The following is a 22,969-nucleotide window of genomic DNA, read 5'->3' as shown; positions in this document are numbered from 1 at the left end:
GGAATGACAAATAATCATGTTTTGTTTTTTTTTTTTTATAAAACATGCAGTTATGGCAAGTAGCTCACTTTATGTTTAAGACATGTCTTATGGCACATTTCAGAAGACCCATATTAACCCAGACCAAAATCCCAGATAAACACTCAGCTTTTAAAAGCACAGCTGTACTTATCCATACACCACTACGCTATTAAAGACATATTTATTTCAATCCCAGAGGTAGTTCAAGAAGTTCATCCAGCAGAGTTCTACAGACCTGTTATTAAAACAGAATTAGTATTTGGAAACCATTTTGTTGTTGTTTTCAAGCAAACTGGAATGCTAGTTTGTGACAACACATTAACATTTGCTTTCCAAACACAGCAACACTGCATATTTCAACTCATAGGCAAGACTGAAAAAAGATTCTAGAAAGTCTCTTCTACCATGTAGAGAAGTTTTCAGTAGTTCTGTACCTTCGCTCTTTCAGAGCACTGCAACACTAGCTTCCCTCTCTAGCCATGCAGCTACAGCAACCTTTCACTCTCTCCTACCAGAGATGTGAAAACAATCCCTGAACTGGACACACAACCTGTAAGTATGACGTGGAAAAACTGGTTTTGGATACATTGAAGTGCATCATCTATTTGAACAACCTGCAGTAGATCTTCACAACCTATAATTCCTCTCAATATACAATGCAAAAGGTGTGACACATGCCTCTCCATTTTCCATATATTTCAGAAAATGATCAGTTATAAGCAGCAAGCTCCATAACCTTTACAGGTTGAGAATGTGTTTTCAGAGTGCATCATGTACCGTTCCTAGGCTAAGACACTACACCTATTATGAATGCCACTGCTAGTCCTGAATGAATTTTGAACCATTCCAGCAGTCATTTAAATCACCATCTACACATCTAAACATAAGGAGGATCAACCCTACAATATTATTGATACAGAAATTCCCCACCATAATACTAAATATTTTTCAAGGTGTATTTGCAAACAGCATTGATTTCATTTCACACAAATATGGGACTAGTATTAAAGAAATTCTTCAACCTTATCAGTTGATTTATATTCATTTTATTATAAAATAAATACAAACCAAGGTGTTTTTACACAATCATATAAAAAAGTCTAGTACTGAGTCAATAGGGTCTGCCTCAAAGTTTTAGAATAGCACCAATACAGAAGTCAGTTTCACAGAGAAGAAAAAAGTACAGCAAGAACCTTAAGGACACCTTCTAATCAAGGCTGTACAGAGGAATCTGAAAGACCAGATATTCTCAGGTAGACAGGATTGTGCTTATTCACAAATTTCTTCAGTATCCGAAACCTTTTCACCTGAGCTTTGCAGCCTTGGTGTGATACAAATTTAAAGTACTTGCAATCTGAGGAGAAAAAAAAAAAAAAAGCATTGTAAGTTATACCATGATATAAGCAAATACAAAATGCTTTCATTGTTTAAGTAACACACAAACATCTAAAGTTTTCAGTAATGAAAGGTAATAAAATAATCCAAGACATGCACCTTAGAGACATAGCTGCACCATTAAATTATCTATCCTCATTTGACCCAGAAAACATTTACATATATATAACTGTATGCTGTCTCTTGCAAAGTATTTTTTACTCTGTTTTTACTCTTCAACTAGATCAGAAAGTAAAATTTCAAGAGAGAGTGTAAAGCAGCACTGATTTAATACATTAACTTATTGTGTTGGATAAGGAAGATAGAGGCTCATATTGACACCAATAAGCACAGAAACTTTGTTAAAGAAAATCAGAGCTGGAACAATTTTGTTTGCCATCTGGAAATAAAAGCTGGGAGACATTTGATAACATATTACTGAAAGCAAAAAAAGACTTTCAATATGATAAATTGTTTTATGAAGTCCAGAGGATAAAGTTATAGAAAAGCTGACAACAAACAAGTTGCCTACCAACCAAAAGTCCAAACCAGTGTACGAGCCATGGTCTCCATGCCATATTCTCATTCTCAATTTAGCAGCTGCTTCTTGGCCTGATACTCCACTTGGTTTTGGCAACATTTCAAAAGAATGCTACTAAAGAGGTCATGATCTTCACCTTCTTACCAAACTGCTGATGATTTTGACTCAAGAGCCCCCCTGCCTCCTCCTTCCTGCATTACAACACTCCCATGGTCCTTAATGACCAGCTTCTCCCCAGTATTTGCTGAGACACTGCCTAGGCTGACATCCAGCAAGCAAACTCCCTGCAGTCCTCAGAACATTCACTCAGGAGCATGTTGTGCATTTTTAAAATTGTGGTTTGAAGGTTAAACAACAAGATAAATAGTATTGTGACTGCTCAACAAGGCCAGATAAAACAGAATTCTAAACCAGGATAAGGCAAGTTATGCAAAATATGCCTCGCTGTCAAGTATCAAACCAATTTAAACATTTTTCTCATGTTCAGCTTCAAAGACAACAATCTTCCCTCAAAGAAACTGCATTTCTTCCAAGGAGTAGATCAGCTGCATCCTGTCTCATTAGGGGTAGAACTAGACTTTATTTCTCTTCTATGTAGTGAAAAGGAAAGAACATTTAGTATTACCCTTTCCCAGTAAGATTCCAGCCACCAGAGCTTTTTCATACGAAAGGCTTTCATTTTCCTGCCAATTCCTTTTTGCCAAGTAACGGCTAAAATGGAAGGCTGGCCACCAGTCCTTTCTGGAGTTCCACTCTTGTTTGATCCAGTTAAGATGCTTCTCAGAGCTGGAAAAAGGTAAAACAAGTTAGAAAAGCTTAAATTGAGATGAAAAGACAATTAGGAGGCACTGAATTTTATAATCAACTTGCTACAAGTCTCAGAAATTGCTGGCATAGATACACTGACCTTACACTGCAGACTGAAACACTTATCTAAACTGAAGTAAGCTTTTTTTCTTAATCCCTGGCAACACTAGGGACATGAACTCTAGTGCTTATGTCACCAAGGAGGTGAACTCTAGCAGTCTTGTTTAGACTTGGCAATAACAGATTATGGTGTGAAATAAAACAAGCCTTTGACTTGTGTGCCAGTTTGTCAATAACAACAAAGTTTCTTCAAGTTTGTCAACAAAGTAGTATGAAGGGGTTGGGTTGTTTAGAATAGGTTTGTGTTACACTATGCATACTCAAAGACTAACTTATCCCAAATACTTATCCCAATAACTGTTATGCAATAAAGACCTTATACCAACCATTTCAGAAAACTACCTACAACAGGGAAGTGATATTCCCATAAAACAACCAAGACGCCCAGTATATTTCAAGATGCTCTAAGGTTGTGTCTTGAAATACAAAAATGCAGGCAAAGTTAGAGTATCATATCATTTTTGCTAACTCCATGCAACAACACTCCTAACTTTAATTCACTAGCTTCTGGACCTTAAGAGCAGATGTTGTGTAGGTGGAGGTGGCAATAAAACAGTAAAACAGGTTAAATTAAATACTAAATTAATTTACTGTAAATATATAGGGCTTAAAAAACACCCTGTTTGTCAGTTAAAATAAAGTCTAGACATTGGAGGCCGCCTGAGCACAGATTGCCTGAGATGGCTTCTTCGGAAATCAGAGGCCATGTCTGTCAGTATTGGCGAGGATGCATCAATCCCCAGGGCACATTGGCCCAGCTTTTAAGAATACACTGGCTGCATTCTGTAACAGGTACCATCATCACACAACACACTAGTCTGCATAGTACCAGCCATGCCCCTATTGCAGCCCAGCAGTTCTCAAACCAGCTTCAAATAATGCACACATAGTAACAGAGCAGACAACCCAACAACTTGTTCCCCCCATACACCCGAAAGAGGGAGGTTAGTGACAGGCAGCAAATGCTACCTGAACATCTGAATAATCTTATGCTTCCTGCATAAGCATGTGACCTGGTAAAAAAACAACCAACAAATTTTTCAGACAATGACAATACTGAAATTTGGAATTCTCCTCAATAATAATTTCTTCTTTCCTCCCAATGAAAGCACACTGCAGTCAAGCACTGCCACAGAACTCAGGGTAGGCCAGACAACTCTTCTGTTCACCAGCAGGGAAGACAAAGGCTACAAAGGGTCACTTTGTCAATTGCCCAAAGGTGGAGACTTGACTTTTTTTTTTTTAGCACATTGTATCAGAGAGACTTACATTACGATTTGTTTCACCTGTCTTGCCAAACAGCTCCATGCTTTTACATTTTCCTTCCAGCCAGCATAATCCAAGGCTGCAAAAATAACTTCCAGCCCCAGCTGACGTTTTTTTCTTTTCTCTGCAAAAGATTACGCTGATTAACAAATTACTTGGATCAGACTGAACTCATTAGTAAGCAACAAGTGAAATACAGTTCTCCATCCTGCCTCCCCACATACTGCTACTTTCCCTATCACTGAGGGTTCCTCCCATTGCCTTCTACCTCTTCCAAGAGATAAAGTAAAGGAACACTTCCTGGCTCTAGAGCACAACTCATACCAGAGACCCTCTTGTCCCTACTCCCACCCTGCTCAAAAACTGCTGGGTCAAACAACACACACTGCCTTGCTTACAATAGCTGCTGTTTCCAAAGCTCACTAATCAGTGCTTCCAATTGGCACTGCTGTTCAACATGTTCTTCCCATGGGAAGGGAACACAGTGCCTCTGGAACACTTCAAATCCTGAGATGCCACCAAAAAAACCCCAAACTAAATTCTGGGACTGTATGAATAAGACACACATTTCACATCAGCAGTTCCATACCAGCAGAGTTCTTAAAACGCTTGAGCTATCACAGCAGGTAAATATGGGAAAAGTTATGTTTATCAGTATTAGTTTCTTCAAAAATCAGACTGCCCTCGATAGCAAATGTCATGCATGAACAGAAAAAAGGAGGTTTCAGCCAGGAGGTTGTTTTTTTCCCCCTCCCAAAGAAGAAAAGCAGAAGAGAACAATCTTTATTCAAAGACATTTCACCAATCTGCTGACCTACTGGAATGTACCAGGTCACAAGACAGACAGACAGCTTGGAATACAACTGATCAGCATGGAAACAACAGTCTCCAAACTGGAAGGCTTTTCTACCAGCCCCTTGAAGAGAACAATTTTGTTCTTTGATCAGTAACCATGAACTAAAGCATAGATCCATCTATCTCAATTCCTCAGGAAGAGAAAGAATAAATAAATCAGAGACTCCAAAAAGGGAATAGAGAGCGGGGCATTCAGAGTAGATTATTTAAAAAAAAAAAAAAAAAAATCAAGTTGAGATCCTGGCTGTGCCTTACAACAGTTTACTTTGATCAGCCTTTAAAATGAGAAAGTAATTTGTTTACAGAAGTTTGTAAATGCCTGCTCACACATCCAACTTAAAGGTCCCTGTGATTGGAAAGTGGGTTTGGGGGCTGTTTGTTTAACAAACAAAACTACTTGGAAAAGCAGAAAGGCGACTGCAGAATAATTTCAGAGTATTATTCTAGATTAACATAAAGGAAAAGAGCAACGATATTTAAAGACTTACTTGATTTTTGAAGCATGGTATTAAAATCTATCATTAGTTCATGAGAAGGAACAATATCATGCAAGATCTGAAAAATAAAAATAAAACCACAAGACCCAGATACATTATTTTAATGTGAAAACTTTTGAAGACTTCTACCTGATCAAGAGAAGCACAGGCTTCAGAGTTTCAGGTGTTTTAGGAAAATTAAGCAATCTGGTACCTTAGTGCCTTGATACAAAGAATAACTAGGTCCATTTTGCACATCTGTGACACTACTCTGTGACACAACAGATGAAATATCTTGATGGGTGCTGAAAAACACTGCATGTGACATAAAACTTCCTCAAGTAACAGCCCAAATCCATATTCAGTGTCACCTTTTTAGAAGGCAACCTAATTTCCCTCCTAGGCCAGTTCTAGCTCCCCTGTCTACTGCTCTGTGCATTGGATCTCTGTTTCTGAACCTATTAGATCAGTTCTTTGATTTGCCACTATCGTGTAAGAGACTAGTGTCTAAAGCCACTGCTAAAAAGCACTGAGAAGATGGAATTTCATACACATATGCCACAGTTTAAAAGTCTAAACTTTATGAAAGTGTTTTAAAACATCTGCCCTAACAAAAGCACATTAGTGCCATCAAGTGGCAAAAGATTGCAAAACATTGTTTGCAAGAAGCTACCAAGATCAATGCACAAGGGCAAGGAAAGCAGGAATTTAAAAGCAACTATACAAAAGCTTAATACAGCAAGGCCTTGTCTGCCAACAGCTAGCAGACATTAACTTCTGTTTTAGCATAAATGCTCAGCTCGTTGAAAACAAGTAGAGAAACTAATTGCTAGACAGGATCAATATGTGAAAGAGCAAGCACCTAATCATTTCTTCAATACTTTAAAGATCAAACTACAACAGAAATCAATGCATGTTATGTACAAGACTGCTGATACAGACTTCTGGAACCGTGTAAAGACATTCTCTGAGCTTGTTTACTGACTTTAAGAAGTTATACAATGTATCAGTTAAAGGCAAAGCCAAGACTTTAATTCAAAGACAGTAAAGGATACTGTTTGCTCCACCATTAGCATCCATCCAGCTAACTTTCCTCTAACCCTCTGCTTCCCACAAAGGGTAAATAATGTTACAGAAGTTCAACTGAACCAAACTGTCAGACCACCACGCAACATGAATGACCACAGACTGTATCTACTATATAATATATACCTTCAGTGCAGATATGAGTGATTTCTTTGATTCACCATGTCTCTTCAGGAACTGATAGAGGTAAACGTGAGCATTAGGATTAGCAGGAAACTTTGAGTTGTAGGCATATTCATTTAATACTTGGCAGGCTTCATTATGGTCTCCATAGAACTCCAACAACTAAGAGAAGTTAAGTCTGTCATTAGTTTGCCACATATTAGCAATAAAACTCTTACAACTAATTTTGGGCTGCCACAGAACTATCCAATAGCACAGTCTGTATCTAAGAGTGTAGCATATTAGGTAAGACTAAGGCTAGCATATTTTCATTTTACTGGCTACTCTCATCACAGATAGACAAAAATTCACACATAGAAGCCACTACAGGAGAAAATTCCTTTAACACTTAATTGGCAAAGAATTACCAGCACTTGCTCACTGGAAAGACACTGAAGCAGCCTGCCCACGTCTTTCAAAAGAACTCAATGAGAGTACTTGGCAGCTGTCAGCACCAAGCAAAATTCCATAAGATGTGCTTAGAGAAGTCAGAGCGTATCAGCATTTACAAAAAGTAAATGATTTCAAAGAGATTTTAAGATTAACTTTATTTCTTAATTAGAAATTCTAAGCAGATATTTAAAAAAAACCCACAAAACAGAAGGATTGCATGTTTGGTGTCTTTAACATATACTGTATCCAGAAAAACACTGCCCTGCCAAAAAGAGGGAACTTTTTTTCAGGTATTTAAACAAAGCACCTGTACTCCAATTTCTGTACTAGCACTGTGAAAACAAAATATACAAGCTGTTTCTCTATTTCTTTTTCATGGCAATGCACAGATGAAGTCCTTTTAGTACTCCGTGCAAGCTCTGCAGTTCTACCAGGAGTAAACTGTGCTCTAAATAAAAGCCAGTGAGAGACACATACAGATGTGTTATTTTTTTAAATACTTTGTTGTCACCCACACACATATTAAAAAAAGCTCCAGACAGACATCTTAATGAAAATTAGACAGGGAAACACAAAAGGAAGATATCTGTAAAACACGCGCTTACATCCACATAGCATTTCACAAAGAGATCCCAGACTCCAGGTATTTTAATAATCTCTTTGAAGTTCACTGCTGCCTTCCGAAAGCAACTGTGCATTTCCTGTTCAACAGACAAGTCTTCAAATCCATTCTGACCTACCAAAACATGAAAGAATGCCACAAAGTTAGCTCTGCTAATCAAAAGGGATCTTGAAGAAGTGGTGCAGCTAAGAGATGATCACATTTTGCTAAGCAAGGACTCCAGTCAGAGAGCTTTTAAGAAAAGAGGCCTCAGTTTCCTCTGTATTGAAACAAGAAACCTTTACTGCTCTTCATTCAAACTTATTATCACCCAATTTCAACTTATGGGACATGACAGGTAGTATTCCAAGACAAGATGCTACCAGCACAAGGTCCATAAACCAAATTCAATGCTTAGTTTTCTCAGAAACAAGTAGAGATCCAATGTAACTGATAACACACAGCCAGCAGGTATATGCAGAATTAGATGCCACATACAAGTAGCAACTTGCATATCTTTAAAGAAACTGAAATTCAAACACAAGTTTTGGGGGCTTTTGCTAGCACTCAAAATTCTAGCAGCAGTCAAACACACACCTATTAAGCCACTGCTATAAGTGAACACACTCCTTTGATCATTATTTTAGGTGATGCTAGCTGGATATAAGTGTATTGGCTTTGTGTGGCAAGGTTTTGGTAGCGGGGGGGTTACAGGGGTGGCTTCTGTAAGAAGCTGCTGGAAGCTTCCCCTATGTCTGCCAGAGCCAACACCAGCCGGCTCTAAGATGGACCCGCCGCCGGCCAAGGCCGAGCCAATCAGCGATAGTGGTAACGCCTCTGTGATAACATTTTTAAGAAGGGAAAAAAAGTTGGGACGGAGGTAAACGGCAGCCGGAGAGAGGAGTGAGAACATGTAAGAGAAACAACCCTGTGGACACCAAGGTCAGTGAAGAAGGAGGGGGAGGAGGTGCTCCAGGCGCCGGAGCAGAGGTTCCCCTGCAGCCCGTGGGGAAGACCATGGTGAGGCAGGCTGTCCCCCTGCAGTCCATGGAGCTCCACAGTGGAGCAGATATCCACCTGCAGCCCGGGGAGGACCCCACGCCGGAGCAGGTAGCCTCCCAAAGGACGCTGTGACCCTGTGGGAAGCCCGTGCTGGAGCAGGCTCCTGGCAGGACCTGCGGATCTGTGGAGAGAGGAGCCCACAGAGCAGGTTTGCTGGCAGGACTTGTGACCCCGTGGGGGACCCACGCTGGAGCAGTGTGCTCCTGAAGGACTGCACACCGTGGAAGGGACCCATGCTGGAGCAGTTTGTGAAGAACTGCAGCCCGTGGGAAGGACCCACATTGGAGAAGCTCATGGAGGACTGTCTCCCGTGGGAGGGACCCCACGCTGGAGCAGGGGAAGAGTGTGATGAGTCCTCCCCCTGAGGAGGATGAAGCGGCAGAAAATAACGTGTGATGAACTGACCGTAAACCCCATCCCTGTCCCCCTGCGCTGCTGGGGGGGTTGGTAGAGAATCCAGGAGTGAAGCTGTGCCTGGGAAGAAGGGAGGGGTGGAGGGAAGGTGTTCTGAGATTTGGTTTTATTTCTCATTACCCTACTCTGGTTGATTTGTAATAAATTGAGTTAATTTTCCCCAAGCTGAGTCTGTTTTGCCCATGACAGTAATTGGTGAGTGATCTCTCCTGTCCTTATCTTGACCCACAAGCTCTTTGTTATATTTTCTCTCCCCTGTCCAGCAGAGGAGGGGGAGTGACAGAACAGCTTTGGTGGGCACCTGGCATTCAGCCAGGGTCAACCCATCACAATAAGAAATGTGATTCAGGGGGAGAAAAAGTTTCAGAATAGCATTTCAGGACACTTCAGGAAGTACAGGTCAGTGTGCCACGCTGGCACCACTATCACTGCCAATATAGCATTATGTACCATCCATACCATCACATTTTGAAGTCTAGTAAAGGAAAAGGTGTCATTGCAAACCATGGTGTCTGCAAGAGCAAGCAAGTTGAAGTTTACAGCTCAATACAAAAACACTTACCATGCTCTAACAGGATGTTCTTCTGCTTAGACCAGCTATAGTAGTCCAACAGTCCCCTGTAAGCCTGAATCAGTTTCATTTCTTTATCCTGAATGGCTGTTTGTTCTCCAAACCTCCAGCTTTCTGCCAGGGACAGGTTTTGGTAAGCTTCATCTATTAGTCCGTTACAAAGGAGATGAAAGGCATGCTCTAAGCAAACCTGCAATTCAAATAGTCCATACCACAGTGTTTCACATCTCAAATGGAGATATTCTCAGCAATACAGCAAAGTTCTACACAGATGTGCAGGGAAAGGAGAGACTTATTACTGACATGCATATAAAATATTGCAAACACGGTTAGTAAAGTATTTTAATTAGAAGAGCATTTTACACATTCTTTTATCCAAACAGTATCTTTACATGGAATTTTGGAGAAAAATGCAGGAATGGGAGAATACAAGTGTCACTGGGGGCAGGGAGATGAGCCAAGAACCTAAAGTATTTTTTTCTAAGATGCTGGAGAAACATTAGTAATTAAAAGCATATCTGATATACAAAGCTGTATCCCTGGGAAGGCAACGGGCTGAAGCTCTTGAAATCTGTGAGGCAGAAAGTCACCCATCAGGTGGTAGACACTCAGTGGTACTTATCAAGGCAGCAGAAAGCAGTTGTCTCAAAAACCTACTTGTCATTAACAAGTGCTGTACCTATTTAACAAGATCCAGAAATGACCCAAGGAAATCCAGTTGGGTTACATTTGTTGATTTTTTCATTGGCTACCCAATTGCAGAGTACCTGAAAGAGGGATGTCCTACCACCCTATCATGTTGATTAGGCACTGAATAAAAGTCTAAACTTTCAGTTAGCTCTAGTAAACTCTCGCATAGAACTTCTGTTGAAGGCCTTGAACAAATACAACAATGAAAGACAGAAGCATCATCACAAGTGAGAAACAGTCAAGGAAACCAAAACAATATAGATTTGAAGGAGACACCACAGGAAAAAAACTACAGCTGGGCTACAGAGAGGTCCACAGTATAAGGTCCACTGTTTTATATACAGAATAGCTACTCGAAAAGTGAGTGGATAACGATGGCAAAATTTAAGTACAACTGTTTAGTCAGGAGCACAGTGGCCAAATTCAGGACTGGAAACAAAGCTTGGCAGGTGTTAACATGTAATTAGATGTTACTGGGGCATGCATGAAAAAATTTAATTGTCTCAAATTCAAATTAAAAGATTAAAAGATCTAGGCACTTCTAAGGACTGACAATATGCATCTGTGATCAAACATATAGACCAAATGAGATACGGTTAGGTATAGAATATCATGCAATTGGTAACTCGGATGTATTATCTTTTTTTTGACACTATTGTCAGTAATACATTTCAAAAGAGAGTTTCAGATACTAATACTCAAGTGTTCAGGTAAAGGTGGAAAATCATCAAAACTGCATTAAATACACTCACCTTCAAATACCTTTTTACTCCTAAAGTTTTCATCTGTTCTATGAAAGAGTTGAACTGTTTCATGCTGCTATGGGAATGGTGGCACAAAATTTCAGTTCCTATTCTCCAAATCATCTATTAATGGGGAGAAAGAGATTAAAAAATAACCTTAGTACAAAAATGGCAACATATTTGCCATATACACAGTCTTATCAAACTTACAGTTCCTGCAACATATGAAAAAAGGTACATCTGAATTGCAAATAAAACATTAATACTAAGTATTATCTACTGCTATCGTAACCTACATACTCATCTAGTAGGACTTTTACAGTCATTCAGCATGTGCTTCATAATTGCTCCTTATAAATGCAACACTCCAGCAAAGCTTATGAAAACTGCATTTGTCAAAAGGTTCCCCCTCCTGTTATTGAAAAATTGTTTTCCTTTGATATGATCTCACTGAGACACAAGGTATACATAATTCTTTGAACTCAGTAATAAAGACGATTTCCAATTAGATGTAGCTTCCCATCTACATGCACTTGTTTTCAAGGTCTGCCTATACAATGTAACCAAATATTCCAGCAGGCTAGCCCTATTCAAGTATGCCACTTATTTAACAGCTCTGATCCCTTTCTTCCTGCTGCTATCTCAGTACCTGCTAGGAGTTTTGCAAGCACTGGAGGCACTTGTAAAGACCTAAATAAGCCACTAACTTTCAAATGGATTTTGACTGATGGCATGCCAGTGGCAAACATTTAATGCTTTTCCATTTTAGAAGACTACTTTAAAATGACTTTTCATAGATACACTCCTGATGGAATTAACTTACACCAAGCCAACCTTTCATCTATTGTGTCAAGGGCCTATGTAAAAAAACACAAAACAAAACCCAACAAAACCCCACAAAAACAGCCTGCAAGCCCAGAGAACTTTTCAGGAGCACTGAGCACTCTGTCAGGAAAAACAGACAGCACTACAGATTCTCAGCACCCCAAAAGTGAGATCTTGGCAGAATTCAAGCTGCAGCAAGACTGGTTAAACCCACAGCAGAGGCATGACTGTGCAGAGGCAGTCTTTTGGTGAGTAATTGGACTCAGGCATGCTGCCCTGAGCACTACCAATGATGAGGTCTGCTGTACTTTCTGCAGCCTGCCATCCAAGAGTTTCTGCATCAGCACCTGAATAGTTGCTTATTTGTTTTTGGAAGCTTCAATGTCTTTTTTTTTTTAAAGAAACTAGTTTAGTTTATGAGAGTTGCCTAACTTTTCAGGTCTTACTTCTAATACTTTTTTGTTTAATTGAAAAAAATTAACTAATCACAGGCTCAATTTTAAGACAAACGTTGGTCCTGAAGTATTATAAATGCTTCTTGCAAGTATTTTTTCAACTGCAAAAGAACTCTGATAAGGCACATTGGCTTACCTCTGATGGACCCACGTATGCTGTAGAAAAGTCTTTCTCTAGTGACTCAATATAGAAGGTCAGAAACTCTGCAGCCCTTTTCCACTGCTTTTGTAGCATGGCATCCTGAATGTAATTTAAACACACTTCCTTGCTCTTCTTGAAGTTTAATTTGTGTTCATGGGAAGATGCTAAATAAACAAACCAAACAAACAAATCAACCAAGCCCACAACTGTCACAGCCCTTATTCAGATAACAACGTGCCTACCATTTCAGTAACTCCATGATCTCTTAGAGACAAGAGAGCATGATCTTAAACTATGTAGTTTTGCAGTCAAACACACCTACTAGTCTGCAGGGAAGCAAGACTATTGCAAAAGCTGGAAACAGAATATGAAATGGCATTTTCCACAAGCAGCACACATCTGTGGACACTTGAAACAGTGAAGGGCCAATTATTACACACTACTACCCTCCTGGAATTAGAAGACCATGGTGCTTTGATAACTTCACAGTACATTTTGTTATATTTTGGCAACCACTCTCTTCCCTTACTAATCATCATCTAAGTTTGTGACCCCACTGTGCTGAAGATTTGCATACACACATACAAAGAGGTCATTCCAGTACCAAAGGCTAAGCAATTCCCACTATAAACAAAGATAAATGTAGATAATTATTCTCTTTTGAGTACAAGACTGGAAAGAGGCCACTTACCCTTTTTACATGGATACTGGTTCAATTCCTGTTACAGCACAAAACCAAAGCCTCATTTCCACATCTGTTTAAAGCTTACAGCTGTATGCCATGGTCTAACAGGCCCCTACAACAACGCTCAAGCTATAAGAGCCTTCTGCAAAGGACATGCAGAGCTCACCAATCCACCTCCTACCTGAATGCTGCAGGCAAAGGAGTAACTCAAACACTGGCTTGAAACAGTTTTATTACAGCTCGTTCTACAAAATTACCTCTAACCAACCTACCTATAGATCTAGTCTTCACACCTATTTCTAACCTCAAAGGTTCCAATAAGAAAACAAAACCCACAGTGAACACCACAAGATTAAATACAAGGACCATGGCTACTGTAGGTAAGTCCTACTAAGGAAGATCCTGAGAAGTCATCTGGCACGGACAGAGCTGATGTTTCACTACAAAGCTATTTTGAAACAACTTCTCCAGAGGTTTTGCAGTCACCTGCATCCACAATGCTTTTGTTATCTGTCACCTCATCGGCCCGTGTTTTACGAGTAGCGTACACGCCGCCTCCAAGCGCCTCGCACGCTGCCGGCCAGGCGGGCCGCCCACACGCCTCAGCGAGCGGGCACCGGGAGCAGCACCGAGAGCACCAACCGCCTCCTCGGCGGGAGGCCGACGGCAAACCGCGCAGGGAGGGGGCAGGCCGGCCACGCCGGGGGCAGAGGGCAGCGTTCCTCCCTCAGGGCCGGAGGCGGGGGAAGAGGGACGGCGGGGCGCGGGGAGCCGCGGCGGCAGGGCGGGGACGAGCGGGAGCCGTGGGGACCGCGCCCGCCGCCGGGTACCTCCGCCCTTACCCGGTCGGTAGAGGTGCGGCGGCAGAAAGGGCAGGTGCAGGGCCGGCAGCAGGGCGGTCCCCGCCTGCGCGGCAGGGCTCTTCAACACCGCCGCCATCGCCGCCTCCTCCTCCTCCTCCAGGAAACTGTCCATGGCGCCGCGGGCAGGCTGCCACGACAGCGCTAACGGCACCGCAGCGCGAGCCGCCCGCGCCTCACCGCCGCGCTGCGGCGGGCAGCAGCCATCTTTGACCCTGGGGGGGGGAGATCTCAAGAGCCTTCAGCCGCTCTAAGCTAGGCTAAGCCCAGCCAAGCCGAACTCCAGCATGCGGCCACCCCGTAAAAAAAAAAAAAAGCAGCCCGGCGGGCTCAGCCGGAGCTCGGCTTAAGAGCGACCGCCCCCTCACGCTGGCAAACGGCCAGGCCCACAACGCGCAAGCGCGGCTCTGCCGGGAGGCGCATGCGCCCTGAGAAACATGGCGCGACTCTGCCACCATGATAGAAAGGGGAGGGGGGGAAAATGGCCCTTGCGCATGCGCGCTGAGGAAGCCGGGCAACGCCGTCGCCGTGATGGAAGGAGGCCTTTTTCTCCGCGCGCCTGCGCGGTGAAGGGGCGTGGGTCGCGTCAGCGGGAAAGCCCGCGAACGGCGGGCCCGGCGGCTGCGGTGGGCTAGGCCAGGCCAGGCGGTGCCCCCGCCTCTTCGCGCTTGGCTTCGGCCTTAAAAAAGGTGCCTTTCGGCCTTAAAAAAAGGTGTTACTCGCCCCCGGTGCTCGGCACCCCGTGGCTGCGGGCAGAAAGCGGTACAGGCCTCGGGGGAGCCCCCGGCAGGCTCGCGCCTAGGCCGACCGTCTGGTCAGGCGCTGTCAGGTTAGGGGGTGAACCGAGCGGCTGGCAAAGCTGGGCTCGCTTCCATCCGAAATAAATCCGAAATTCGTGGAGAGTACAGATCTGTCTGCAGCTATCGGCTGGAGCAGGGCTGAGGGCAGCAGGATGTCAGGGTGATGTGAGCCCTGGAGGTCCAGTCATCACAGCGCTGCCGGCGCAGCAGGCAGCAGAGGGGCTGGAAGCTTTCTGAGCCGCTGCCAAGGGAGTGCAGCGAGGGAGCCGGCCACTAAGCCCGAGCAGCTGTTGTAGGCCAGGCGTGCTGGCTTTCCTCTCTGCGTGTGGAAGTGGGGAAATGAGAAATGCTAGCGAAGGGTGAAGCAGGAGGGATCAGGAGGAGCATGGGCGGCTAGCTGGGTGTGTTGAGTAGTGTGGCAGAGAGATGTTTAATCCTACACATAGCATAATCAGAGCATTACTAGAAACATGACTAATGCAATGGTTACAGTAAAAGTGATGGTTAACTGGATCCCGTTGTCACTTTTTCCATTAGCTGTATTGGTACTTTTCTGTTAGTTTGTAATTTAGAACATTATGTTCTACAGAAGAAAAGGATTCTGAATCAAAATCTTGTGCATTGTAGAGCAATAATATTGCCTGTGCTCCCACAGCGTACCTGGATTCTAGAAATCTGTCTAGATCTACCACAGAATCTGGTTTGTACAAATTTGTGGTGGAACTTGTTTCTTTAAATCACTTTTGGCAACTGACTTTGCCATGGAGTGTTTTGATATGTGTAAAGTCCATTTTTCCAAGGAAGAATTTATAGGTTTTTTTCAGAACAGCTCTGCCACGTGAGGGCAAGTAAATAATAAACTGGCTCAGATTAAAGGTTCATGTAATCCAGTATCCTGGTTCAACTGTGATCAATAATGAGTGTCAAGGGAGTAGTACAAAGCAGAACAGTTGCTTGTAGCATCTAAACATTCAACCTCAGTATCATACCTTAACAGGACATTTCTTTGTGGGGGTAACAGAAGTCTCCCTTTTTTTTTTTTTTTAATCCTGTGTTCTTCCAATATATGACCAGCTTTTCAGTTCGTAACTATTCTATATTATTAATTGATAGTTAACTTTCTTGACTAACTTGATAATAAACTGTTATATAGCACCACTTCTTTAACAGTGTCACCTTCTTTGACTGTCCTTTATTATTTGTACCTCGTATGAGTGTCTCATTGATCCTTGGTGTTCCCCAAGAGTGGTGTCACTTCCTACAACATTTCTGATCTTTTCTTAGGTCAGTACCCTAATTTCACTATCTAGCTTACCCCACTTTATTTCTTAAAGTTCTCACATTTGCTTAGAAGCACATTTACATTTGGCTTGTTATTTTTATCTTCCTGTGTCATACATGAGTGAGAGTCTTTGCTTATTCTTATGTAAACTTAGCCAAATTATCTTGTTAAAGGATATTAGTTACTTTAGTAGATACTTTAGTGCAGGAGAGATGGGAGAACTGCTTTGTACCTGTAGACACATAGAAAATGTTACATTCCTCATGTACAGTGCGACTGCTCTCGTAGCTGAATACATCTGTTTCCAAGATTGGGGTTGAAGACTGAAGGAAATTTTGTCTGCAATATCTAAATTGAACTAAGTGAAGTATTTCTCTTTTATGTCACACATTGGGGAAAGCTGGGTATGCTAATAGGTGGGTGCATTATTACTATGAAATACTTGAAATTGTAGGGGATGCTGGATGGTTGCAGTGGTAAACTCGTGTATACATATCGACTGCGAGCTACTTGTTATTGTACAATAAAAGCAATGACTTAGGCAAGAAGTATGTGATCTTGTTTCTTTTCACATCTCCCTTTCTTGCCCTTGTCTTTATGACCACAGACAGTGTTACCTTTTATCTTGGTCTTTTAATAAAGATAAGCTTGATAGCCTCGTACTGACAGGAATTACCAAACAGCTCTGTCTTCAGAAGCAGTTGGACCTAAAGATCACACTGGGCTTTAAGCCACAAGAAATGTTAACGTCAAGGGAAAAATGACTTGTCTTTCATTCATACAGTCATCATAAAAAGTGAGTTGAATATATTTACTTCCGTATTGTAAATTGTGATAAAATTCACCTCTAAATTTTATGAGTTAGGCTTTCTCAGAGCTTTTTATCAGCCAATATCAGCAATGGCAAATAGGTATCGCCTCATTTTATAGGATGTGGAACACAAAAATGTCAACAAAATTGCAGGGGGGCTGTCAGCAATGGTATGTGCTACAGTCACGATACTGTGCTGGGCCTGGAGAGTATGTGTGGGCACTGGGTGAATGAATTGTTGCATTCCTGTAGCGTGTGGATGTTTGCTTAATGTTGGGATGGACCGGGCTGTAAGAAGTGGCCGGATGTCCAAGGTACATTTGGCAAAGAGGTACCGAAGTTGTTCATTGCAGCACTAAGGAAGATACCAGTTTCTGGCTTGATGCTTTTTCATTATGTGATTAAAATATTAAACTGCTCTAGATGGGGGCTGAAAAGGAAATGCTTACATGTTTTTCAGAGATTATGTGCCAGTAACTAAGCTTGGATTTCAGGCCCTGTATGATGGGGCTGTGGAGATGCGAGTATGCAGAGCAAAAATCAATAATCATGAGGATACGATAAGAACACAAGCAGTGCCTCTAATGCAATTAGCAGTGGTGATTGCTAACTCTTGTGATACATCATTTAAAAGGGCCCTTAAAAAAAACCCTCAGCTGTCCAGAGTTGTCCTTTGATGTGCACAAAAAAGCAGAATCCTTCACCTTGACCATCAGTTCTGCCAAGTGCCCATTTTGGGAGCAGCTTCAGAATTTGCCCTTTGGAAAGGGGGGGGGGGGGAATTTTCCCATTTGATAAACCAGCAAGAAGACTCTCTTGTGTTACCTATCCCTTCTTGCCTGCATCTTTCATTCTCTTCATCCAGTCAGGGGCTGTGCTGAACAAATAATATGGGCCTGAAAAAGAGCAGGGAGAAGTTTTGTTCGCTTTTCTCCTGTACGTGACCATTGTGACTTCTGCTGTTATTCTGCCATTTTAGATCTCTAAAGCAATGTATGTCTAATGGATGTGAAAAAGAGGTAATCGTTAAGCTCAGGCACGCTTTTAAGTAGCACATCTTGTGGTTTGCAAACATTCATAGTTAAAATGTAGCAGCAAATGCAAGCTGAAGCTACCACAGGGCAAGAACAGGCCGGTTGGGGAGCCTGCGTTTTCAGCAGTTAAGTGTGCAACCCTTCATTTGCCTACGCTTTCCTCAGTGGGACTACGGGTGAGTGAGCGAGACCCCGCCGCTATCTCTGCAAGTTGTTGCAGGTTCAACCGCAGGTTTAACCTCAAACTTTTGGGACGTCACCGGGGAAGATGACATGCTTGCTCCTCTCAAGCGGAGATGTGAACTTCTTGGTGGGGCAGGAGGGAGAGCAGCGAGGTGCACGTTTGGATCTGCTGCATCCTTGCCCTTGGGTGGGGGGTGCAGGGGGGCAATTACACCTTTTCTGCACCGCGGTCAGACCGCTGTGGGCTATTCTCGTTGCTTCAGCGATCCTCTGCTAGAGAAAACCGCCATTAATAAGCACAAATAAGGGGCAGGACCTTCCCTCTCACCCCTCCAGGGCGGGGAGAGGCCCCTGCTAGGAGGGAGCCTGAAAAAGAGCCGGACTCTTGCCCGGCGCAGGCGGCCGCGGGGCAGGGGGTCCCGTCTTCGCGGAGGCGGGACCGGGATCGGGATGCCGCCGGGAGGGAGGATCCGGGCGCTGCCCTCCTCCTCCCGCCGTGGCGGCGGGGCCGGGCCGGGCCGGTCCCTCCTCCGCCGCCACATCGCCCTCCCGCCGGCGCTGCTGACGTGTCTGCTCCCTCCCCGCCGCCGGCGCCCGCCAACATGGCCGCAGCCCCGCCGCCGGACCCCCGGCTGCTCTTCGCCCTCCTGCTGCTCCTGCCCCCGCCGCCCTCCCTCCTCTGCGCCGCCGCCGCCGGGACCGACCTGGGCCGCCGCTTCGCCGAGCGCAAGCGCTGCGCCGACCCCGAGTGCAGCAGTGAGTGGGGGCGGCGGGGACGCGGGATGATGGGGGTGGCGGGGGACCCCCGCCCGGCAGCGCCCGGAGGGGTGCGGGAGGTCCCTGCCCGGTGCCCGGAGCTCGGCGCGGCCGGGAGGCAGCTCCCCGCCCCCGGGAAGTTGCTACGGGGAAAGATGCAAACGTCGGCTGCCTCGCGGGGGCATTTCCCAAAGCCCCCGCCCCGGCTTTGGCAGGGAAATTGGGGAGGATCGGGAAAATGGAAACGCGGCGCCGACGCGCGTCGTTCCTCTCCCGCCGGCCAAGTTTTCAGATCCCCACAGCTCCTTGGGTTGGTTGTTTGTTTTGTTTTGTTTTGTTTTGTTTTGTTTTTTTCCTGCAAAACCCTCTTGTAATAAACCCGCTCTCTGGGTGGTGTTTATGCGTTGAATAATTTCAGGGCTGATTCACTAGGACACAGATGTCATCCTTCAGCCCGTCTAATGTAATAATTGGCTTCATAGCGTACTTCTGAAATGTAATTCTCAAGTACTTTGTCAAACACTTGCCTTGATCGGTGAGCTTGCGTTTTTTAAAAAATTATCTCTTCTTTTGGCTATGCTTCCAGTTAAGTTCTTATCTCTTGGCCCAATCTGGAAAATAGGAAACTGGTGTGTGCAGGGAGGTCTTGTTTTCTGCCAGTTAGCAAAGTCCTCTTTCATGAAACTGTTTTATTATTATTGTTTTTAAAGTAATACTTTTCTTTTTGTTTTCTTTGGACAGTGTTAATGTGCCGAGGGAAGGCAATGCAGGATTTTAAAGGTCCAGATTGTCGCTTTGTAAATTTTAAGAAGGGAGAAGCGGTGTATGTATATTACAAACTAATAGGAAAATCAACCGAGCTTTGGGCTGGAAGTGTAAGTACTGTAAAACATTTGTTCTGTTTGCTCTTCTTGGTGCTTTCTGTGGTAATCTTTTTTCCTTCCTTTTGCTTTGTAGAACACTTAAGGTTTTGAGCATAGTTAAATAACATAATGAATGCCATTTTGTCTTGAGACCAGTGTGAAATGGGATGCGGTTTGATCAAACCTAGGGCATTAAGTGCTGTGAAAAATGGGCAATGCTAATGTGTGCTAAAAACTGTTAGAAAACTGCCTTTGTGTTGAAAACCTCTCATTGTGGCACTGTATGTGGTGGCCCAGGAGTCTGCCTGGAAGCTGAGCCTCCCTTCCTGTCCAGGGAGGCTTAAGCCTGCGCTTGTGTTTGCCCCTGACGTGGTCTCATCCTGTGCTCTTTGTAATCCTGCTAAAAATCATTCCATGTCCATGTTTTAATCATGTTTCTCTTCCTAATATTCAGCTGCCGTCTTCTGCTTTTTTATCTAAGCTGCATGCAGAATTGGAGGGAAAAAAGTAGTAAAACTAAAGAGAATTAAGGTAACTTCGATTTTTAAAAGGCCTGTCTCTCTTTCAGCTTCAGTAACACATTGTAGCAGCTTGTAGAGTAGTGGCCTTGTCTGAGTTGTTGTCTTCTTTAGGCAATCCAGACAGGGTTAATGGAAAAGGAGTGTCCCCGTACTTGCAGTTATTTCATAGAGAACTCCTCTCAGCTTTCATGATAAGCACCTTATTTGCCTGACAGAAGCAGAACACAGATACCCTGGAGTAAAAGCAATTTTTGTGGACTTCCCTTGAAAATGCTGGCAGTCTGGAGGTCGCTTAGTCCCTGTTGACCGCTTCCCCTATGTACCGTTTTGTGTCCAAATCATTTACTTCAACCTCCTTTCTTATTCTGGCCTTCTACAAGGGATAGACAATTGCCTGCAACAGTGGTCTAGGCTGCTCGAAGCTGCACCTGGGTGTTGACTGTGGGACTAGTGGTTTACTGAAAATCAGGATGTATCACTTTCTCTAACCTGTTCAGGCGGGGTGTGGACAGCCAAGCTCTCAGCAGGAGCTGAATCCAATTAGAATGATACAGAAGAGAGCAGAAAACTGCAGCACGTGGTTAAAGAAGAGTTTATAATTGTATCATGCTGGTAATTCCCTTCTGACACGTACTGTACTATAAATAATCTGGTTAATTAGCTGGTACAGGTTTCCAGGGCTGCCAGTTCTTGAGACGCAGAGTAGCAGCGTGGGGCCAATTTTGCATCTTCTGACAAGGTGTAATGCAGGCTGCAAGATCAGACAGCAGGTTTAAGGTAATTGCTGAGTTAATATTCAGTTTAACTATTCACTGATAGGAAGCTCGTGCAACAGTTAGGTGTGTCTCCAAGTTAAAAGGATGTTTGCTTTAAGTTTAACAAGTAAAAGCTGAAGTTTGCACATCTAAAAGAATTGCAGAGCTCCATTTTATTTGTTGTCACTTTTTAATTGTGTTGCGCTATTTTCTGTGTTCCTTTTAGGGCAGTGATGACAGACTAATTCCTTTTAGTTGGTGGCTATAATCCTTATTTCATTTTTCCCTGGTTTGATTGACTGCTTCTGCATTAACTGTAATACTGCAACAACCAGCGTGCAAACGCTGCAGTGGGGTCAGAGGTGCCTACCCTTGCATGTTGAGTAGGGCACTGGCGCGTCTGACCCTGTCCCTGACTTACAGGTAGTGCTGGGGTCTCTCTCATGCAATGTGACTGATTTCCCATGCCAGATTTGGCGGGGCAACTTGATTTATGCAGACCAGCCGTGCCTGCTGCGTGCAGTCTTGGAGCTAGGGGAAGGCTGTTGCTTGCTAATTAAAAACAGGCTATCTAGTGATGTCTGTGATCAAACAAATTCCAATGGAAGGCATGTTACCTTCTGCCGCAGTCTTTTTGGGATCTCGCCACGTGACTTTATGTGTGCTCATGTGTATCATTTGATCCCATGCATCTACCCTACTGCCTTTTTCCATTCCCCAAAGTTTTAGGGGAAAGTATTGGGCATAATGGAAACTATGAAATCAAGGGATAACTGGTATTCTGATCTTCAGATGGGGGCAGAGGTTAGGGGAGTGTGTGTATGAGAAGCTTCAACTACTGCAACCTGGGGCTTATTTCAAACAAGTTGTAAATACAGGCTCTAATCCTGAAATCAATTTTGAGGAGCCATGAGAAATACAATAGTATTTCTGACCTGAAGGGAGATGATCTGATAAGAGAGGAGCCTTTCATTAAGGCTGAAAAATCTATAGCAGTTGGGTCTGGGCTTTATTTGCCTTTGCTTTTCTAATTCACTCTGCCCTTTTCAAGCCATTGTTGATTTTTTTTTTTTTTTTTTCCCCCTGTGCCAGCAAGCATGCTGTATTTTAACAAAATAGATCCTTTATTTTATGATCCCAGTCTTGTATACTTTATTGCTTGCAGAACTCCCATTGAGCTCAGTGCGTATTTTGCATGTGAAAAAATGCTGGGACCCAGCTATTATATATATTCTATATGTTATATGGAATGCAGTTTTTAGCAGAGCTATCTAAACCTCATTAATAAAGCAAAGACAAATGCTTGGACAATATTCTATGACCGTTATTTAATAGTGATTTTATGTTATGAATTTCATTAATACGTTAATAGTGATTTTATGTTATGAATTTCATTAATATGTCAGTTCCAGGAAAATACTTGATTTTTTTTTTTTTCCCAAAGCCAAAGGGTGGAACACACCTGTTACTCTCATTGTCCAGTGCACTGTGTCCTGCTTTAAAACTAGTCTCCTCTTCAGCATCCACCTCACATCGTTTACACCGTCAGGTTGTGTTTATGTAGACTTTTCTCCTATGCATTTCTGCTGTACTCTGCCCTCATCTTTAGCAGGGTCCAGAACTCCAAAACTACTTCAGATAATTCCAGGTAAAAACTGCTGCTTTTTAACAAAACATTTCAACAAAGACACTTTAAATTCTTGCTGCAGAAGGTTGTTATTTTATGTTATGGCAAGGGGCTGAACTTTATTCCTTTGATTCAAGGTTGAGAGAACTATTTCTGGCCTCGCATTACAAGAAATGGACTTGGCTGCA

General features: G+C 43.2%; 2 protein-coding genes across 6 annotated transcripts in view; one reads left to right on the top strand and one right to left on the bottom strand.

Annotated features, from left to right (window-relative positions):
• Positions 1 to 1,044: 1,044 nt before the first annotated feature.
• Positions 1,045 to 14,523, bottom strand: TAF1A (TATA-box binding protein associated factor, RNA polymerase I subunit A). 3 transcript variants are annotated; one of them, XM_052806276.1, is made up of 10 exons: positions 14,132 to 14,523; positions 12,599 to 12,768; positions 11,192 to 11,305; positions 9,741 to 9,939; positions 7,707 to 7,837; positions 6,673 to 6,831; positions 5,473 to 5,539; positions 4,133 to 4,253; positions 2,562 to 2,722; positions 1,045 to 1,375 (listed from the first exon to the last, which is right to left on the bottom strand). In XM_052806276.1, the coding sequence occupies exons 1-10, from the start codon at positions 14,262 to 14,264 to the stop codon at positions 1,233 to 1,235; spliced, it is 1,398 nt and encodes a 465-aa protein (XP_052662236.1). In that variant the 5' UTR covers positions 14,265 to 14,523; the 3' UTR covers positions 1,045 to 1,232. The 3 variants fall into 3 exon arrangements, with proteins under 3 accessions (XP_052662236.1, XP_052662238.1, XP_052662237.1); XM_052806278.1 differs by lacking the exon at positions 14,132 to 14,523 and adding an exon at positions 13,776 to 13,889; XM_052806277.1 differs by lacking the exon at positions 14,132 to 14,523 and adding an exon at positions 13,296 to 13,722.
• A 4,282-nt stretch (positions 14,524 to 18,805) lies between these two features.
• The window catches only part of MIA3 (MIA SH3 domain ER export factor 3), a 28,351-nt gene continuing 24,187 nt past the window's right edge, over positions 18,806 to 22,969 (top strand). For 2 of the 3 annotated variants that reach the window (XM_052805947.1, XM_052805946.1), the window contains exons 1-2: positions 18,812 to 19,015; positions 19,757 to 19,890. In XM_052805947.1, coding sequence (XP_052661907.1) covers positions 18,862 to 19,015; positions 19,757 to 19,890 — 288 coding nt within the window. In that variant the 5' untranslated portion in view covers positions 18,812 to 18,861. Of the gene's footprint in view, positions 19,016 to 19,756; positions 19,891 to 22,969 lie in introns of all 3 variants that reach the window. The other variant, XM_052805948.1, reaches the window with a different exon arrangement.

This window comes from Harpia harpyja, chromosome 13 (genome assembly GCF_026419915.1).
Source record: "Harpia harpyja isolate bHarHar1 chromosome 13, bHarHar1 primary haplotype, whole genome shotgun sequence".
NCBI lineage: Eukaryota > Metazoa > Chordata > Aves > Accipitriformes > Accipitridae > Harpia > Harpia harpyja.
This window is presented reverse-complemented; position numbering and strand designations above follow the sequence as displayed.